Here is a 19622-nt window from a genome sequence, read left to right as displayed (position 1 = left end):
TTGAAAAACAAATTAAAACTTTCTCTGCAAATGACATCTTGTTTCAATAGACATATCTCTTAAAACTGAGTCACAAGTCATGTGAAAAGATACCAGACAGAATTGAAGTTTTGGCATTACTTTTCTTCCCAATAATCAGTTCTAAACCCCTTCTTTAAATAGGGGAAAAGAGAGACAATTTATATCAGGGAAAAGGTTTCTTTAAAATAGCTTCTACTTCATTTTTCAAAATTCTAGTCATAAACTATTAGAGCAAGTTGAATAATTTCAATTAACAGTGTAACATTGTAGCATCTTGAAAAATACCTTCAAATCTAAATGTGCCTGTGCATCATTTTGGATTGATCTGGGCTTCTATGAGATATTAAAGTATATATCCAATATCTAAAAAGATTTGTAGTGAAATTTTAAAGCATGCAGGCCCAAAAGAGTGAGGTGGATTTTTTTAATATAGTGTTTCAGTCAAGTGAACCACAAATTGAATAACACAATTAATGCTCTTTCTTACTTCCATGAAAAAGGCACAAATTTACCACATTCACATGAGATGCCTCTTAGCAAGGTGAACAAACAAGTTAGTTCATGGACAGCTTTGTACCAGTAGGCTTTAAATCACTGTTCAGTACAGAAGTGCTTTTTAATGTGTTTACAATGGCTAGTCCAAAAATGGTGCAGTGGTTGACGAGACTGTTTTAGTCCAACTGCTCGACCTGCTCACATAGGTATTCTTGCCTTGGGAGTTTCTTGTTTAGTTCTTTTTTTTCCCTTTTGGTGGGGCTTTCTTACAGGATAGTGCAATGGGAAGCAAAGATTCTGTGGAACTTCAGAGAAGCATCACAAGGATACAGATAAGCAAGAGGCATATTAAAATAAGACAAAAATTTACAAAGAGGTCCTGGAGCTTTTGGCGTGCTTGTGGGTTCACCTCAATAGTTGAGGCCCTTCTCATGGCAGAGCGGGTTATGTTCTGGACCTTCTCCATGGCAACAGGAAAGCAGAGAGCACAAGTCAGGCGTTAGAAGAAGTGCAGGTAAAAAACAGAAGTTGTCAGGAACAGTGCAAAGTGGTTATTATCTTCAGATTTTGGTTTAGGGAATCTGTGTGGAGCTGGGAAAGCAGGAAAGTGAAGAGTTAGAAACACAAAAGTAAAGTGTTTTGATCAGTGCATGTGCGGATTGTATTCATGTTATAATAGTGCCTGAAAGAAAAAGTGAAGTTACTTTCCGCAGTGTGCTACACATTATTTTCACTTAAAAATGATTTTCAAGACAGATAAGACTTAGTGGAATTGCACATGCAACCTTATGAGTGAGTTATTGAGTGCCTGCAAATCTGAGGTGGAGGCCCTTTATGAAATGGGACTTGTGGATGTTCAGCACTTCTCAAATCAGTCCAGTAGGGCCTAATCTGATTTCCTTCAGAGTCTATGGAAAGACTCCCCATGTCTTCAGTCGGAGTTGGTTCTGGCCAATTAGGAGGCAGAATGATCTTGTGGATAAAAGCCACAGGACATGGAGGAGGAAATTCTGATTCTTTTTCTGGCTGTGTCACTGACTACTTATGTGACCTTGGACAAATCATTTAACTTCTCAGTGCTTCATTTTTGAGGGAGAGTGGAAAAACTAATCTTGCTAATGCATTTCCTTTCCAAGTAGAAAGAATGTCAAGTGTAAGCAAATGCTGTGGCAGTGTCTAATACGTATCATTGATATGGGGAATTTCTAGTAAAATCATCTTGAAGGACGGGCAATCTGAGACACGAGACTTTTTTTCTCTGAAAGTACTTACGTGCGCTAAAAATTTCATGCCCAAAGGCAGAGGGATGGTGTTGCAATAAATGCATGGGAAAATATAACTTTTTAATTTGTTAGTGGTAGATACAGTGTTGCTTGAAGTGCTTTTTATAAGAAATAAAGAGAAGATAGGTATGCAGTGCTTTCAGGAATGCAAGTTATATTGAGGGTGTGTTTTTGTTGGTTTTTTTTGTTTTTTTTTTTAAAAAGCCCCCAAAACATGCTGTAAGCTCTTCAGGACAAGGGGCCATCCCTTTGTTGTGTCTGTTCAGAACCTAGCGCAATGAGGGCTTGATCCATGGCTGGGGCTGCTAGGCACAAGAAGAATACAAATAATTGATGATAATGACGGTAACCTTAAGCTGGCCTTGGATAAATACATTTATTCACCATATATTTTTCTCCTAAGGGAGAATTTGCCCCTTGATGTTTGTTTATATTACATATATCTTTATGTATGCAGTGTAGCTGTAGCCGTGACGGTCCAAGGATATTACAGAGACAAGGTGGGTAAGGTAATCGCTTTTATTGGACCAACTTCTGTTGGTGAGAGAGAGACAAGCTTTGAAGCCACACACAGTTCTTCTTCAGCTCTGGGAAAGGTCCTCCCAACATCACAATAAAATGCTGAACCAGTGATTGATTCTCAAACTTTTGTACTGGTGACCCTTTTCACATAGCAAGCTTATGAGTGCGACCTCCCCCCCCCCCCTTATAAATTAAAAACACTTCTTAATATATTTAACACCGTTATAAATGCTGGAGGCAAAGCAAGGTTTGGGTGGAAGCTGACAGCTCACAACCCCACACATAATAGCCTCACAACCCCCCGAGGGGTCCCAACCCCCAGTTTGAGAACCTCTTTGCTAAACAATCAGTTCCACCTTGCATTTTGCTGTGATGCTGGGAGTATAAGAAGGGCTCTGTGTGCCTTGAAAGCTTGTCTCTCTCACCAACAGAAGTTGGTACAATAAAATATATTGTCTCACCTGCCTTGTCTCTCTATATGGCAGATATACTTTCTCTGCTCATGACCCAAATAAGTTTATTGATAAAAGTTATATTTTAAGATGTATAGACTCTTGCCATTGCATCCATATAGAGTGGGGGAAGACAAATCCTTAGAAATGACCATCCCACAAATGGCATCATAACTGCTGTGTGAACCATCCTGACTGTAAAAGGTGGTGGATGGAGAGCAGCATAAGGAGGCTTCCATTACACATCCAGCCTCCAGATCCATAAATTTGCTTGCCAATCAGGCTAAAAGGATGCATAAGAAATATCGTACAGTGAACTTCATGAAAACTTTCAACCTATCTTTTTTCTCTTCTCAAAAATCTGTCCACAGGAGAGGAGGATAAGGGGCTGTTAGTTCACATCCAGTAGTATTGTATGCTGTGACCAGGATCTGTTTTCAGCATCAAAGACTGAAATAGCATTTCAAAAACTGACTTAAAAATCAGATTGCACAGAGATATATTAATAGCTTTGGTTGGCTGAATGTGGTGACATCTTTTCCTAAAATTAGATTCTACAATTTTAGTACAGTATATGACATCAAGAGCTTATTTTTAGTTGACACTTTAATTTTTCAGCTTAGTTTGATACTAGATAGATGAAAGCAGGTATAGCATAAAGTGCTTACCTGGCATATTCCGTTGAGTTATTTATCTGGTCTGTTTCTCTTTTGTGTAAGTGCAGTAAAAGCAAGATGTGCAAGAATTCTCAGATGACTTGACTGAAAGTTTATCCATTCGCCTAGCCTAATAGGGGCTGAGATACACTAAAATATTTATTCTGTTCCAGAAGAGGTATGCTAGTTCAAGCACTAAGGTGTTTATGCTGACACAAACAAGTTTGTTCAAGCAGTGCATAAGATTGACACTTCAGACAACCATATTTGCTGGGAATTACTTCATCACAACCTGCTGTGCCATTATTTAATGGCCACCACAATTGAGAGAAGGCCCATCATTTAGTAAGGTCATATTAAAAAATGTTGTTAATGTTTTGTTTTGTTTTGTTTTTTAAACCTTTGGAAGGAGAGAGGAAATGTTGTTAGTGAAATAATCGTTGGGCTTGATTCTCATATAGCACTCTGGCTGTGTAAAGGACCCTTAAAGTGAGATAGTGGCATAATTAAACACAAAAGGGACTTATTTTTCAAAAGATTCATGTTTTTAATGTTCTGGAAGAACAAGATGTAGGGAGTTCAGAATTCAGTAGTTAGTGTTGCTGTGCTAGAGAACCTATATGAAGTTCTTAAAGAAGCACCAGCGGGGTTTCAGAAGCAATTCTGAGTGCTCTTGTCTTCTCCCTATATAATACGTCTCTGTTGGGAGAGGTTTTCTGATCTACATGTAGATCTATATGTCTAGACTTCAATATGTGTTTCCCTACAAGGTGCTTGGTTTCAGCTAGCAAATGCACATCTTGCTTGTTAATCTTCCCTAGGTATGCATAAGGAGAAATAGACACAGTAACACAGCTGTGTGTGGATAACAAACAAGGTCAAAAGGTACAATCCAATATTCTATCCTGAAGAATCATGTGATGAAAATGAAGGCCTATTCTTGCTGTATATGATAACAGCATAGAAATGCCCAAGTTTAGATCACTGGTGCTAATGTTTTGGGTCAAAACAATGACGAAACCTTGTACGTACACACACACACCTCAGAAGCCAAAAGTGGGAATTTCAGCAGGAGGGCAAATTATATTTGAGATCTTATGTGCCAAGTAGTATTGTGTTCAGATGCAGTACTGTCCTGCGTTGCCCAAGAAACAAACTTTTTTGGCTCCATCATTGAATGGGTGTGTTCACTCTTCTGGAAGACATTGTGCGCACTTCTTTGTTTAGGAAAAAGGCCAAATTGCTGATCCTACATGTCCATATGCTAAGGTTACTTTACAGTTGTTGTCTTACAGTGGTTCAACAGATCAGTCTCTGTTGAGCTCCTAGTTGACAAGTAATTATTGTAGTGATTATGTGTGGTTATTTTTATCCATTTCTGGGCACCCTTCATACTGAGAGCAGGTATGTGAACAAAGTTCAAAACCGTTGTGAACAAAGTTGAAACCTGTAGGCCAAATTCATTCCAGGTATAAGTATATTGACTTCACTTGGGTCACACCGGATAAATTTGGCTCCACTGGAAACAGTGATTTTTAGACACAGTTTACCCATTTCCTATTGTATATTTACTAAATGTGGTAGTTATATCAATGAAATAAAAAGGAATTTGACATGCATAATTTATTATCTTCCCATGTAACCAAACTAACTTGGGGTATGGAATATAGTAAGACAGGCACAGGAAATGAACAATAGGTAGTGAAGTATTTCACAGTAATTTCATTTTGGTAGCATGGTACAAAAAGCAGTAATCCTAGTTGCTTCCTTTTGAAAATGAATGGTTTAGTGACCGTCAGTACCACAAAGTGAAAATGCTAGTGAGTTACGTGATCTGTGGTTTATGTATATTTTTGGAAGCTATTATCTAGAATAATCCAGCATACAACATACTTTTAGATTAATTGTTGTTCCTCTGGTCTTCCTACATGAAATCTCAGTAATCCTAGTTGAGATGAGATGCTCTCTGTAAATTCAGGTGAGGAAGAACTAAAAGGTCACAGTTTGTATTAGACAGTGGGTACTAGGCACCTCATACCAAAAGCAAAAGAGAGCTAGTCAGATATCTAGGATTAAACACTAAATGTTAGCTGTGGGAGTGTAGAACTGGAGCCCCTGATATCAGTTAGATGTGCAACATGCAGATCCAAGAGGAAAACTAAGAGTACAATTTGCTATTCTGTTCATGCATAGAAATCTGTAGGCAATGCAGAGGATCTGCCTGTTGATTTCCCTCCCTGACAGGAGGATTTTGCTCTATTTATAGTTCCTCAAAAATCTGTTTAATCCCAGCATATGTAACCTCCTTTTTGATTGTATTAATTCATTTAATTTTGAGAACTTTCTATGTCCTTCTGAAGTCTCCTTTTTTTCAGTCTAGGAAGAAGAGGGAACATTAACTCAATAGACCACTAGAGGGCCTCTGTCTACTGTTTATGCTCCAGTTAGTTCAGTAAAACTAGCGTTCATTAAAAAAACAAGACTAGATTATAGGTGGTGTGGTGCTAGAGAGGCTCATAGTGGCATCTAGCAATTTTCTGAAGTGGAGCAATGCTCTGCCAGTGGTCCACTGGCTCTTTGGTCACTAGCTGGATGTCTGTGTATCCACCCACAGGATAGGAGGTTTCCAGTGCCACTGTTCAAGTATTGTAGAACCTGTGGTTGGAATTCATTCTTATTCTCTGATTCAAGTGTTTCAGCTACAGAAGAGTTCTAGTCAGAGCAGCCCGCTGTAGGAAAGGACTAGCACTGTGGGCACAATAAGTTGTTCTCACACCACGAGTGGGGCAGTCATCTGATGGGAGCAGCCTGAACATCAAACAAGGGAAGCTGAATTGCGGGGGAAGAAAATGGATAGAACTGTGTGAAGGATGGAGACTAGACAAAAATAGATGTCTCAGTAGGGGGAGATGGAACATAGAAATAGGCTATGGGGACGGGAGAGGAGAAATGGAGCAGGAGATCAAAGGGATGAAGGGGCCAAACATGAACAGAGAGGGAAAGACAAACAAGGGTGTAAAGAAACATGAAGAGACGAACTGAAGCTGGAGTACAGAAAACAGTTCATGAAAAGTAGAGGAAGTCCATTTTGCCAGAAATAGCAAGGACCAAATTTTAAAATTGCTTGGGGTTGCTTTTTGTTGTACATTTTCCATACACTTTGATTTAATGATGGATGAGGGGGATACTTTATATAAGTCTTCTGATGATGATATTTGATGATCTTAATTGAATTTTCTTGCCCAGTATTAAGAATCTTTTGTGCAATGGCATTTAAATCAGGCTAATGGAGTCAGTGGTTAAGATGTCATAAAACAGGCTAAGTTCAACTATTTCGTTGGCCATTTTCAGGGGCACAGGGTCCCCCCCCCCATTCTGATAGATAGCTATTTTACCTCTGGAACAAGAACGGCAGCAAAATCAATGTGATAGAGCTTCTTCCTAAATCATAGGTTGCTGAGGACCAACATAGGCTGGAGTGTCTAAATATTACACTGATTGGGTCCTATAAATACCTAACAGATAAATTAAATATATGTATACATGCCTATTTACTCACTCAGTGTCTGCAGCAGTTCTAGTTGTGCATACATAGCTTAGATTCTTGTTTCTGAAAGTCACCCAGCATGTCTCATATGGTAATACTGATCATCATCTAATAAAATTAGTAATGATCTTGCTATATATATTCAGCCAGTAGAATGGTTTTGTGGCTGACTCAAATCTGAGTTAAATTCCTAGCTCTGCCATAGACTTCCTGTGTGATCTTGGGCAAGTCACTCAATCTCTCTATGTATCAATTCCCAATCTTAAAAACCTAGGGAATAATAATACCACTTACTTTTTCCAATTTGTTTTGTTTGACTTGTCTGTTTAGACGGAGCTCTTTGGGAATGGAGCTCTCTTAATGTGTGCGTGTGCCGCATCTAGTGCACTGGGTCTCCAATCGCAGTTGGGGTTCTAATTGCTACTGTAGTACTAATTGATAACAGAAATAGAAACCAAGTAAGTGAAAATAGAATTGAGGCAAAAATGAAGCAATGAGAAACAATTTTTTCCTTCATAATCTTATGAAAAAGATTGGTGTTGAGATGGAGTAGGGGGTGAGTTCAAGTGGTTAAAAAGTGATTTGATATGCAGACAAATCCCCAGAAGCATACATATATCCCTGATTCTACTTTCCAAAGCTCAGTCCTCACCTGTCATACATCTATTGTTTGATCTAATGCCATTAAAAACAAACAAAACAAATGTGTTTTGATTATTCCTATGTGGATGTGTTTGGAGCATTTGTCACATGCTGATGTTTTAAAAAGTACAAGAATAAGCACATTTTTGCTCTCTGTAATTATGGGCCCATCTTAATGAGCTTCACATTTACCAGTAATACTACACTGAGGAAGTTCTATTCATAGCTTTCGTGCAGAAAAAGAAATACAGTTCCATTGGAACTCCTTGCCAGAGGATGTTGTGAGGGCCAAGACCATAACAGGGTTCAAAAAGAACTAGATAAGTTCATAGAGGATAGGTCCATCACTGGCTATTAGCCACGACGGACAGGGATGGTGTCCCTAGCCCCTGTTTGCCAGAAGCTGGGAATGAGCGACAGGGAATGGATCATTTGATGATTACCTGTTCTGTTCATTCCCTCTGCGGCACCTGATGCTGGCCACTGTCGTAAGACAGTATACTGGGCTAAATGGACCCTTTGGTCTGCCCCAGTAGGGCTTTTTTTGTATTCTAAAGCATCTAAATTAATGAATTTTAGAGCAGTGATGTTCTACATAGGATGTAACTTGTCTCTAGACATCTATGAAACACTCATTAATTTTCCCTTCTGCAGTACAGTATTTACAAAACTGTCTCTAAATATTTATAAGGAATCAGACAATTAAACAAAGGCAGATCGTTGCTGTTAACTGTAAGTCAAATGTAACATTTTGCATCGTTTAAAAACATTTTTTTCATTTATATCACCAATACTTTTGTTGTTACTCAGCATTCTTGGACATCTACAAAATGGGTTATTACCTGTGCAAGCTATTGAGATTATGTATAGATGATCCACATTCTAACCTAATGTAAATCAGCATAACTCCAGTGAAGCCAGTGGAACTATATCCATTTACATGAGACAAGAATTGCACCTGATGTAGCCATGGATGTATTTTTATAAAGAGTCTAATAATACCAGGGCAGCTAAGTGCTATAGTTCCATTTGTGTGTGTATTATATACACAGTTTAATAACTCAAATTTCTTGTTGATTTCTTAAATATAATTTCTGTACTTAGTGTGAGCAAATCCCCATCTTTGTATGAAAAGACAAAATATTTGGTTTTAAATAAAAACATTTAAAAGGAAAATAAAATGCTGTTACCTAAATGTCCTGAGACAAATGCCTCTTGCAGGCAAAATGAGAAGTATTACTGCTTCCTTCTGGAAACAAGTCCTATAACAGAATTACATAGCCTTCAACTAGTTACATGCTGCAAAGTTCACCATATGAACATCAAAGTGTTCCAGGAATAGAGTTCAAACAGTTCCCGTTTGCACATGGATGATGTGTCCAAATACAAATATATGGGTAAATTCTTGATGAATACATTGCACACAAGTCTCAGTAATGTTAATGGAATTGCATTCCAGCACTCCCAAGAGTGTTGGGAGAATATACTTTTAAATACAAAATATACAGTAGAACTCTGGTATTCATGGATCTTATCCTAAAATGTAAACATGCATATATGAGGTATATATCGATAGAAATACACTGCTACTCTTAGAACAGATACAGGTTTATAATGTACGGAGTCCATTTTTGTGTTTTGTAGTCTCCTGACTTCCAAAAAAAAACTATTATAGATTTCTCCCTGTTGTTTAAGAAAATTATCATCAGATTACTAGACTCATGCAGTCATGCATGGATCCTTGGATTTCTCAACAGAATAAACTAACATGAAAATACAAAAACAAACGTAAGAAGTGACAAATGTTCCTGTTTACCAGACATATCCTTTATTTTACTCATTTCCTTTCTTTAATAAAGTGTATTTTTGCTTTTATATGTCTTTTTAAAATCTGACCCTTTATAACAGCTAAAACTCTCTATGTGGGTTTGTTTTTGTTTTGTACAGTGCCCGAACACTTTTCTCAACGATGGATGAGAAGGATACCTTATTTATAAAAATTACTTTTGATATCGAGACTGTTAGCTGTATTTTCCTGATAGGTATTAAGAATCTTTTGTGCCATTGTATTTCAATGAAACTAATGGATTCAGAAGTTAAGATATCATAAAAAAGGTAAGTTCAGGTTATGTTGGCCATCAGAAAAAAAAGAAGCCTTAAAAAGATTTTAGAACTGAGACATAGTGTATTTTTACATTAAAATTTGAATACTACAGAATGATTAAGGATCAGCATTTTAACCCTCCTTTATAATCAAAATAGGGGGTCTATATATATCATATGTTTAATTTTTAAAAAAAAGTCTTGTAAAAATGTGCTAAAAGTGAATTAGTTTTTCTGATTTAAGAATAGGAAGGTGAACTTTCCTTATGTTGGGTTGCTAGTGAGCAACTAAACTAAAAGTAGAAACCCTCAAAACCAAAAAACAGTAATGTAAATCTTGAATAAAATTTTACTTTTTGATGACGAGAAAAATTTGGTTTGAGTTTTAAAACAAAAGCAACTGCCAACAAAAACCTGAGTAGAGGGTGTGGGAGAAATCATTAAGACTTATGGTGTTGTGGTGATGTTTGCTTAATCTGTTCCCCAAGGAAAACATAGCTTCATATTAAAAAGAAGAAGCTAATGATTTTTAAAAACAAGACTACCGTCCTTATTTTTTCCATTGCACTATTTTTTGGCTTGGAACAGTAATGCCTAAAATCTCTCCACTTTTTTTTTTTTTTTTTTTTTTTTTAAAAAAGCAGCTGTAAGGGTTGGGTTTTATTTTAAACAAGCATTTACAATACAGGCTGCTAATTTTGCATAGAGCAGTTTAGTTTGGAAAACTAAAACATAATTGTAATAAGAAGAGATCCCTTACCTCTGATGATGATTATTAGTGAATTGTAAGATAATGTGTTCTGAGCTGTGGGAAACTTTGTCTGGACTTCTCTGGCAACTTGTCTGCCTGTCGCCAAGTTTGTAGGAACAATTGAAGAAGGTGGAGGAAAAAATAACAGAAGTTTGAGGCAGGGCTCATGATGTCATGCAGGAATTCAGAAGTTGTGATTGGTTACAACATGGCCTTTTAGTGCAGGGCAGTTGCTCATCTAAACTCATTATAGCAGTAATGTTAGCACTGGGGAAATGGGGTTTTTTTTGTTTGTTTTTGCCACATTCTTTAAGAAAGTGGACAGGAGGAAAGCAGTCTGCATGGCCATGAACTGAAGAACTTGAGCAATGATATCATCCAGTGTTTGGAAACATGGAGATAAGGCTGTATGCAGATATGTAGTATTTTTAGTAACTTATATAAAATTGTAATTAATTAAGAAAACTCTCTAGAAAATTCTTCAAAATGGTGAATTTGCTACAACAATGACAAATACGTCCCCATAATAAAAATCTCCCTTTTTTAATATTTTGCTTTCATATAAATTAATTTTTTTTCCTTATGGGTCTTGAGCATCTTCACAAGCTTTGAATCATTTTCCTTTGTTAAAAAGGATTTACTAAGGTATGTGGTGTGTGTAGCTTTTAGTGGTGTTATACACCTGGTCACTATCCTCTTTAGTCACAATATGAGTATCCTTGTGTTCTCCAAAGCTTTCCTTCCCCACCGCAGAGGAACTGATGCAGGTTGTGCTTCATTTCAAGATCTCCACACCCACAGACTAGATGTAGGGCAGTATTTTGCCCCAGACAAACTGAGATGCTTTAAGCTTTCCGCATATGCTTAAAATAGTTACTTCTCTTGCCCTTTACCTCAAACCAAATTATATTGTGGTCAGATATGATCATTTTTATAAGAAAGCATGGATATTGTATTTGGCACTATATAGTACACAGAGGAAGGTTAAATAGACAGAGAACGCAAACCAGACACACAATAATGTGCTGAGAGAAGGATTCTGTCTTGCAGCATTGTTTAAAAATATAGTGTTTGCATTAAAATACTTTTTTTTGCACTGTTTTGTTGAGCTTCTCTTAGACTTTACCCTTAGTTAAGTGAAGGCAGGTTCTGTAAAACTGTTTCAATAACTTGAACTTGAAGCTTTTATTCTAATACAGTAAATCTGGCAGTTTTATATTGCCCTTCATTATCAGGAACAGAAAATTTAAGGTTATATGTTTCAATTGAAAGTTAATTGAATGTCTCCTCAGTGAATGGTGGTGATTCTTTACTTGTACATAAGGCCTCATAATTCACTTGTAGTGACAGTGTTAGTATTATGGATCTCTGACATCTCAGGAGAAATGTATTTGCCCTTTATAAAGAAAGCATCCTATATTTATCACAGGACGTAGTCCTGCAAAAAGTTCATTTACCATTGATGGGTATATTATGGCACTGTTCTCTTACTTTAGACAAAACAATCCACTTTTAGCAAAAGTACTTTCTTTAACTTTAGTCAGCTGCTTCACTTCTCACTTTAAAGTGAAATGTCCCCTGTTAAAATCATTAGTGTTTGACTAAAACACCTGGCATATCATTCACTGTAATTTATGTCCATCCCTTGTACAGATGGGCATAGCAAAAATGCTGTTTTGCATTTATTCATTCCCAGACTTTTAACTTGTCTTTGATGTTGATGCATTGGTCTGTTACTGCCTCTTTAGGGGTGTGTCTATGTTCATTTTATAAGGATTTTTTTTTTCATATATAGTATTGTGACATGTTGGGAAGGAAAAATTGCCTTCAATCCAGTAGTTTCATCTAGTTTATTAAAAATAAATACTTTTTATTGTGTTTAATTTATGACCAAGAAATAAATGAGAGAATAGTACAAACAATTAAACAGTGCCTTCAAAAAAATTTAACGAATCTCTTCTGCTTATTTCTAAGACCAGTTTAGGACTGTCTACTCCAGAACCATTTAAAATATCTGAATAAGAAGTGCAGATTCAGACTAAGTGAATGCTATGAGTATATCCACTGTGGATCTTGTGTCGATCATACTGATTGTAGACAAATTAGTCTTAGATTAGACAATTTGTTGCTATAGAACTTTGTTAAATTTCAGTTTTGACTGTTATCTGTGTAGTCTTTTTAAAATATCTAACATGCTTCCTGTTGAGATACTAGCGCAGTAAATCCACAAATTCTGCTTAAATGCATACTGCATTTTTCTGATTAAGTTTTCTGTGTATATTTTACAAAGTGCTCAGCCACAAATGAACTAATTTGGGACATTAGAAAAGAAAAGGTTTAAAAAAGGAATACATGCTGGAGGCTTTGGCGTGCTTCATTTTCTTCTTGGGAACAAAATTGTGCAGCTGCTGCTTGCATGACCTTAAATGGAGATGATCTGGACTATCTCCAGTGGGATTAGAAATCCACCACCAGAGCATGTTTATGCTCTTGTATTTAGAGATCCGGTTGCTTTTTGGGATAAGATCCAAAGAACACAAGCATTTTACACTCGATGTAGCAGCTCCTTATTTAACTAATAATAGAATTTTCCTTCAGGTTATTTTGTCTTTTGTGTGTTTTTGTTTTTAAAATTTCAGATGTCCGTCACCTGTATTATCTTGGAAAAAACTCTGAGATGTTAATGTTTTCTATGATCTATGGTGATGGATAGAAACTAACTATAAAACATAAGCATAGTCTGGTTTTGTGGCTTAAAAGTAACCAAAGAAATTCAGCACTAAAATTGAACACCAATGATGAGGCCTTCTCACACTGTTATGCCACTTTTCTCTAATAATATTGGGTAAATTAAAATGTATCTTTACTCTGCCTCTGTAAAAATGACATAATTGAGAGTCCATCTCTCTAGGATTTCAATAGAACATGTTCAGTTTAAAAATAATAGAAAAGATATTTTTTGTTTTTTTCCTAACTGCCAGTGCTGCAAACTCACCTTGAGAAGTGAGCCAGAGTTGCTCTATTTTTGTGTGTTGTCACCAGTGTAACATTCGATCCACAAGCCAAATGCTGTTTTTGGTGGTGATAACCTCACTGTTGTTTATGTGTTTGCACAGGTGTCACTGATTGTAATTTAGGAAGCACTTACGTTGATGTGTGGTGTTCTTTGCATGTGTTTGCGCTACAGGACTAACAGAAGTAAAAAGTGGTGAAAACTTTTTTTTGTTTCTGAACTTGGCAGATATGATTCTAAAAGCATAGAAAGGGCTAGTTCTTCTTCATCTGCTGTAAATTAGCATAGTCCCATTAAAGCCAATGTCGGTATACAGATTTATACCAGCTAAAGATCTGGCCCAAAAGCAGATGTGGTAAGCAGGTGTCATTTTACTTAGTTGTTTTAACAACAGAATTGCACTTTGACAGTTTCCTATCTCTGAATTTTTCTTGCTTCATTTTGGTGGTGAGGTTTAAGAATACAGTCCTGACTTCAGTGAGTCTCATGTCAGACTCTGCTGTTTTTAACTGGGGTGGGACTGGGGAGAGCGCTGCAGAGAAGTGGAGTTGAGGCTTTGTTTGGTTCGTTTAACTTAATATGTTAGTGAAGCATTTAGTGAAACATTCTCTTGTAACATAAGCAGAGTTCACGCTTCAGGAATAACAAATAAGATCAGAGTCATGATGTTAACATATAATCTACGCAGTCTGATTTTAGTGTTTGGTGTGTTTTTAATCACAAAAGCTATATAAATAGATAGGTTGCACTCCATAGCCTGTGGGGTAATTTAATTAGTCATTTGCTTTGAAGACGATCAGCAGTATTCTGAATTTTTTTTCCATTGCCCTTCACCATATCATTCCAGGATATCTTTCCCTCCCCCTTCCCCTTTCTCTGTTTTTCCACCTGCCTCGTGCTGCTGTTAGGCTATTGTTACAACATTCTGTATCCAAGTTAAAGGAGATGGAAGAGTCACGGAGCGTCCTCTCTAAGAGAGCCACCTTTCCTGCTTCGTAGATTGGCTTACAGGGGATTATGTGGAGTGTTGTTGTGGAGGAGGCCTTCCTTCCTCACACCTGTGCCCTGCAGATCTAGGCCTGTCATCTTAGCACCACATTTATTGTCCCCTGGTTTTAAAAAAAAAAAAATAAAAGTTCTTAATGATTTCCTAAAATTGGACTGTCATTAAAGTGCTGAGTTTATTTTTATTTTTAAATTTTATTCTGTCATCGATAATAGCAAGGTAAAATAAGTCTTCGGCTTTATACCTGTTTTCTTAAGTATACATAAGCATATGGGTTTAAAATCGTGTGGAACATAACTGAATAGAAAAGTCTCTCATCATTGGAGCAGCAGCATCACATATCTGTCTGGGGCTCGCTCTTTCTCTTGGAGTGCTAAAGACTCTAACAGTATTGATTGTCAGGTTTGTTACTAACAGAAATCTCTTTCAGAAAAGGTCAGCTTTAATATTTTCATTTCCTTCAGTATTATGGGTATGAACTTTTAACAAGTGCGGTAGATTACAGTGTTAACAAGTATAAGGGTACCTGTTATGTTCTTTGATACTTTGACCTATTGGTAGGATAGGGGAAGAGGATCAAAAAAGATTTTTGGCTGGGTCTTGTGGTATGTATTCATAGTGGTTCCCCTGACCTCCAAAATACACAATTTATTTTCCTAGACAGTACATATTTGGCATAAATTGTACCCATGTAATACCTGATTTTTACAATAAATATTAACACCATAAAAATCTATATTCTGTAAAACATCTGGCTTCTTTGGTATCAACACTTTTTTTGACTAGTCAAGTAAATAGTTGGTTTATTTAACTAGTAAATTAAGAGAACCGTTATACTTGTCTCGCTGCCAGAAAGCAACATGATACAGCAGAGAACATTCAAGGAAAAAAGAGAATTACTTCAGCTTCAGTGCTTTTGGTTAACACAGTGCTTGTTTTTTTTAATAATTGCAAGATCTTCAAACGCATTATAATTTGAAGTTTTAGTTCTCTCGGTTGATTAGCTTAGTTTATTTGCATGAAGTGACGTGCTGAGATTCTTGTAGCAAAGAAACTGTGTTGAGTGTCTTTCAGATAAACTGTTCCAGGAAACACAGTGATTAGTTGTGTTATTTGACATGTTATGAGTGATGGATGAACACAGGGACAAAGGCATATGAAGGAGAGATAAAAGACTTGAAGACCATGTTTCAATTGCCAAGTGTGGTGGCACTGGATTATCTCTCCACTTTAACAGCAATTATAGAATGGAGGCCAGAGATTGTGTTTTGGACATCAGCTGCTACATATCTTCAGTAGTAGATTCTTTAACAGGGGAGTGCTCAAACTTTGCCCAATTGGGGAACACATTAGCAATACTCAGGAGCATGAGAGTCGTAACACAGAGAATACTGTAGTAGCAAGTTTTATCCTAATATGCAGTAGTACTCATGAAGGACATGGGTGCCCTCTTGCAATGCTCCATCTGGCTCCAAGGGGCGCTTCATTCATTAAGATGGAGGTGGCATAAAGAGGTCTTTTAGTTTCCGTGGATTTACTTTTCAGAAGGAAATGGCTGTATTTGGCTTGCAGGCCACTTGTTTAGTCATGTGTGAAATATCGAAATAGAAAATTTTAATACTTTCCAAGTTTAAGAAATTGTCTTTTACTCCCTTCTCTCTTCCTCCCCCACTATCTTCATCTTGCTTGTATATGGGTTGGTGATACAAAGATGAGTGAAAAGCTCTTGGTGGATTTCCAGCCATTAGCCTTTTCTGTTTTTGTTTCCCAAATAGATATAAATAAAATATTTGGTTAGTTTTTACAATTTCACTTTTTATACAGAATTTCTCCAGTTTAATAATAATAATGTGTTGACTTCTTGTCATTCATTTCACGTGTACATGGGCAAGAAAAAATTCTAAAGACTTTATATGAAGTATAGCTGCTTCCTGTGCGGTTCTCTGGTAACACTTTTGGGGGTGGGGGGAAATCCCAGCTTCCCCCCCCCCCACCCCAAATACTTGTGAGTTTGAGGGGTTGAAATCTGCCTCTGAGCCAAAGTGTTCAAAACTTTGGAGTATTTGGATCACACCATTATAGAAAGTATCAAACTGTGAACTGTAATCTGGGAGTCTAGTTTGGATACATCTGTAAGCAATAAGAACAGATTTCAGTGGAAGCCTGATTTTTTTTATTACATGTACACTGCTTCCTATCACTCAGTGAACTATGAAAGTATGCTGTTTAGAGTCTAGTGAATCCTTGGACTGTTTGAAATGAAGAGGAGAGTGTTTTTTTTTATTTTTCACAGAGCCCCCTGCTCATGAAACCTCACCTTGCCGTTTCACCCCCTGCATCTGGAGCCCTCCTGAACCCAGGCCCCACTGCCCTGAATCTGGACCCCTACACTTGCACCCAGACTACCTCCCACTGAGGTCTCCACACTCCAATCCACACCTTGGCAAGCCCCATCCCCCCTGCGCCTGGGCCACACTGATGAGCCGCACTGAGCTTCAACCAGCTGCATCCAGACCTTGTGCTCCATTGAGCCCAACTCTCCCAGCACCCAGATCCCACCACTGAGCCCCCTAACACACCTCTGCTGAGCCCCAACCACCTTCACGTGGACCCCCCTGCAGAATCCCATTCCCCATGAACCTGTAACCCCCAGTGAGCCCTTGTGCTTCCAGACCCTCCACTGAGCTGCCTGCCTGCAGATTGCTCCACACAGAACCCAATCCCCCCACACCTGGATCCCCTCACACTAAGCCACTCCACGCCTGGATCCTATCGAGCTGAGCCTGCCTGCCTCACACCTGGATTTGGGGCCGGGGCTGGGCATGCGTGGAAGACTCTCCCTCTCGCTTGCTATCTTGGTGTGGAGGGGAAGGGCTCCATGTTTCTAGGGCAGGCCTGGCCCTTGCGCAGTGTCAGGATCAGGTGCAGTCATACCGCCGAGTCTGTGTACTGGGGCAGGAGGTCTGCAGGGTGATCGTCCGCCTCTGTGCAGCTAGTGGCCTTTGCTCCCCACTGCCATGCTGGAGCCTCCACATTTATTTATTGACAAATCAAATATGCAGAATTTTAAAATACTGTATGCAGAATTTTTATTTTTTGACACAGAATTCTCACAGGAGTAGTATGTTAAGTACATGAATATGTTTGTGCATGTGTTTCAGTAAATGGCAATCTGATTTTTAAAAAATCTTAAATTCAGGAGACTGATAATGGGTTTCAAACCTGCTGGATGCAGGCATTCTTATAGAGCTATGTTGCATTCAAATCCAGACTACTAAAAGTTCCAAAGTGAACAGTTGAGCATACTTTCTTCACAGCTGGTATATGCTCAGCTCTGTCATTGGGGAATACGTGTGGTATCCCTTCATGGTTTATCAGTCAATAGAAATACTAAAGAGGCAGAAGGATCCAGAGAATTTTATACAGATTATTTGGATCTCCAAATTTCCGTATAAACCAACCTGGCTCCCAGCTATTCCTCTCCACACTTGAAGAATTTAGTGATCTTGCTTAAATATCATCTCACCTTTCTTAGTGGAAAGGATGTAGCAAAGTAAGACAGGTATCACAAAGGACTGTTTTAAAAGTATTTTGCCTGCTGGCTGCAATAATTTTCCTAACTAGCATGTCGTTCCCTGATATAAAACATCCTCCAAGCATCCTGAGGTTTCAAGTATGCACATATTATAATTTGTATAAAATAAATGTATTTAAAAAACAAAAACCCTTTATAGCCTCTGTAGTGTCTCTCTCTCTCTCTCTCTCTCTCTCTCTCTCTCTCTCTCTCTCTCTCTCAAAAAAAAAAAAAAAAAAGTTTAATTCATTCCTTGATCTTAAGCCATACTTACTTGACTGCCAAAGCCATACAAAAGGGTTCACACTTGGGGAACTGGCCCGTCTGTGCCAAATATTGCTTCCTTTCCAACAAATAACATTACATAAATAAGTATATTGGTCCAGATAGTGACCAGGAGGATGTGTATTCCAGTGGGTAGGACACTGGACTGGGATTCGAGATCTGAGTTCCATTCCCATCTCTGCTACAAGTCTGCTGTGTGACTTTTTGGGCACTTTACTTTTTTGTGCCTTAGTTTCCTGATCTGTAAAATGGCGATAATATGCTTAGCTCTTGTCTAAAGTTCTTTGAGATCCAGAGGTGAAGAGCACTATATAATGGGTAGTAGGTATTATCATGCATTAGGAAGTGGAAATTATTCGAATCTTTCTCCTTGCCTTAAGAAGCCTTCAAGGCCTGAATTTTGGTATTATCCAGCTAGACCTTCCAACCTCTGATGTCTCTTGCTAGGAAGAAAAACACTTTCACAGACAGACGGAATTGCCCTCAGATGCACCCATATATCAAACTTCTAGTTTTGTTAGAGACAAGTGTGTCTCAAGTACCCCTCATAATGTCAAGTGGAAGAGGTTCGCTATCTGAAGTGAAACCAAACAATTAGAAACTTTCACGTATTCCACACACAGAGTCATAGTTGTATGGATTTTCTATCAGAGGCCAGATTGGTTCCAATTTTTAGTCCATTATGAACCTGTGAAAGATTCAGACCAGAATTTTCAAGTGTCCTCTGATTTTGATATGTCTTAGCCTTGATTTTTTTTTTAGAAGTGCTAAGCACCCAAAACTTCAGCTGAAGTTAATGGGAGAGGTAGATGCTCAGCACCTCAGAAAAATCAGGCCCAAGGTGGTTATAAAATAGTCTAGAAATTCTGGCCTAATTTCTAGGGGAAATTCTTGAATAATCGCTGTTTGTGTAGTGCTGTAGACTGTACAGAAATGAAATGCAGTCCCTGCCCCAGGGAACTTGCAGTTTAATGATGTTCCCAGGATACTAAACTGTTTGGCTTGTAGTCTGAGGCCCAGATTGTTCCCCTATATGGTAATACCCTTTGCCTACCACTGGCAGCAGGGTCAACTGTAGAGATAAGTAGTGACTAATTATTACATGTGCTAGGTAAGTTAGGGATATGGAGATATTGACAGCACATACTTATCCCCTAACTGGATATAGTTCTGTTCAGATCTTGTTTAAAGATGGCTGTGTTTAGGAGATGGCTCCTGATAAACAAATTTACGGATACTGGAAATTTTTGGCAGTTGGTTTGCCAAGATTGT

General features: G+C 37.9%; 2 protein-coding genes across 4 annotated transcripts in view; one reads left to right on the top strand and one right to left on the bottom strand.

Annotated features, from left to right (window-relative positions):
• CEP85L (centrosomal protein 85L) overlaps positions 1–19622 on the top strand; it is a 185620-nt gene that overhangs the window by 104728 nt on the left and 61270 nt on the right. The gene's annotated exons all lie outside the window — the stretch shown is intronic.
• PLN (phospholamban) lies at positions 60–10648 on the bottom strand. Of its 2 annotated transcripts, XM_032780538.2 has the most exons (3): positions 10482–10648; positions 8809–8880; positions 60–1107 (listed from the first exon to the last, which is right to left on the bottom strand). In XM_032780538.2, the coding sequence occupies exon 3, from the start codon at positions 980–982 to the stop codon at positions 824–826; it is 159 nt and encodes a 52-aa protein (XP_032636429.1). In that variant the 5' UTR covers positions 983–1107; positions 8809–8880; positions 10482–10648; the 3' UTR covers positions 60–823. The 2 variants fall into 2 exon arrangements, with proteins under 2 accessions (XP_032636429.1, XP_032636428.1); XM_032780537.2 differs by lacking the exon at positions 8809–8880.

Source organism: Chelonoidis abingdonii, chromosome 3 (genome assembly GCF_003597395.2).
Source record: "Chelonoidis abingdonii isolate Lonesome George chromosome 3, CheloAbing_2.0, whole genome shotgun sequence".
In the NCBI taxonomy this organism is placed as follows: domain Eukaryota; kingdom Metazoa; phylum Chordata; order Testudines; family Testudinidae; genus Chelonoidis; species Chelonoidis abingdonii.
The sequence above is the reverse complement of the archived record's forward strand: the minus strand, read 5'-3'. Positions and strand labels throughout refer to the sequence as shown.

Bases quoted from the DNA above. Each gene is read 5' to 3' on its own strand.
- PLN (XM_032780538.2), bottom strand. From the start codon at position 982: ATGGAGAAGGTCCAGAACATAACCCGCTCTGCCATGAGAAGGGCCTCA.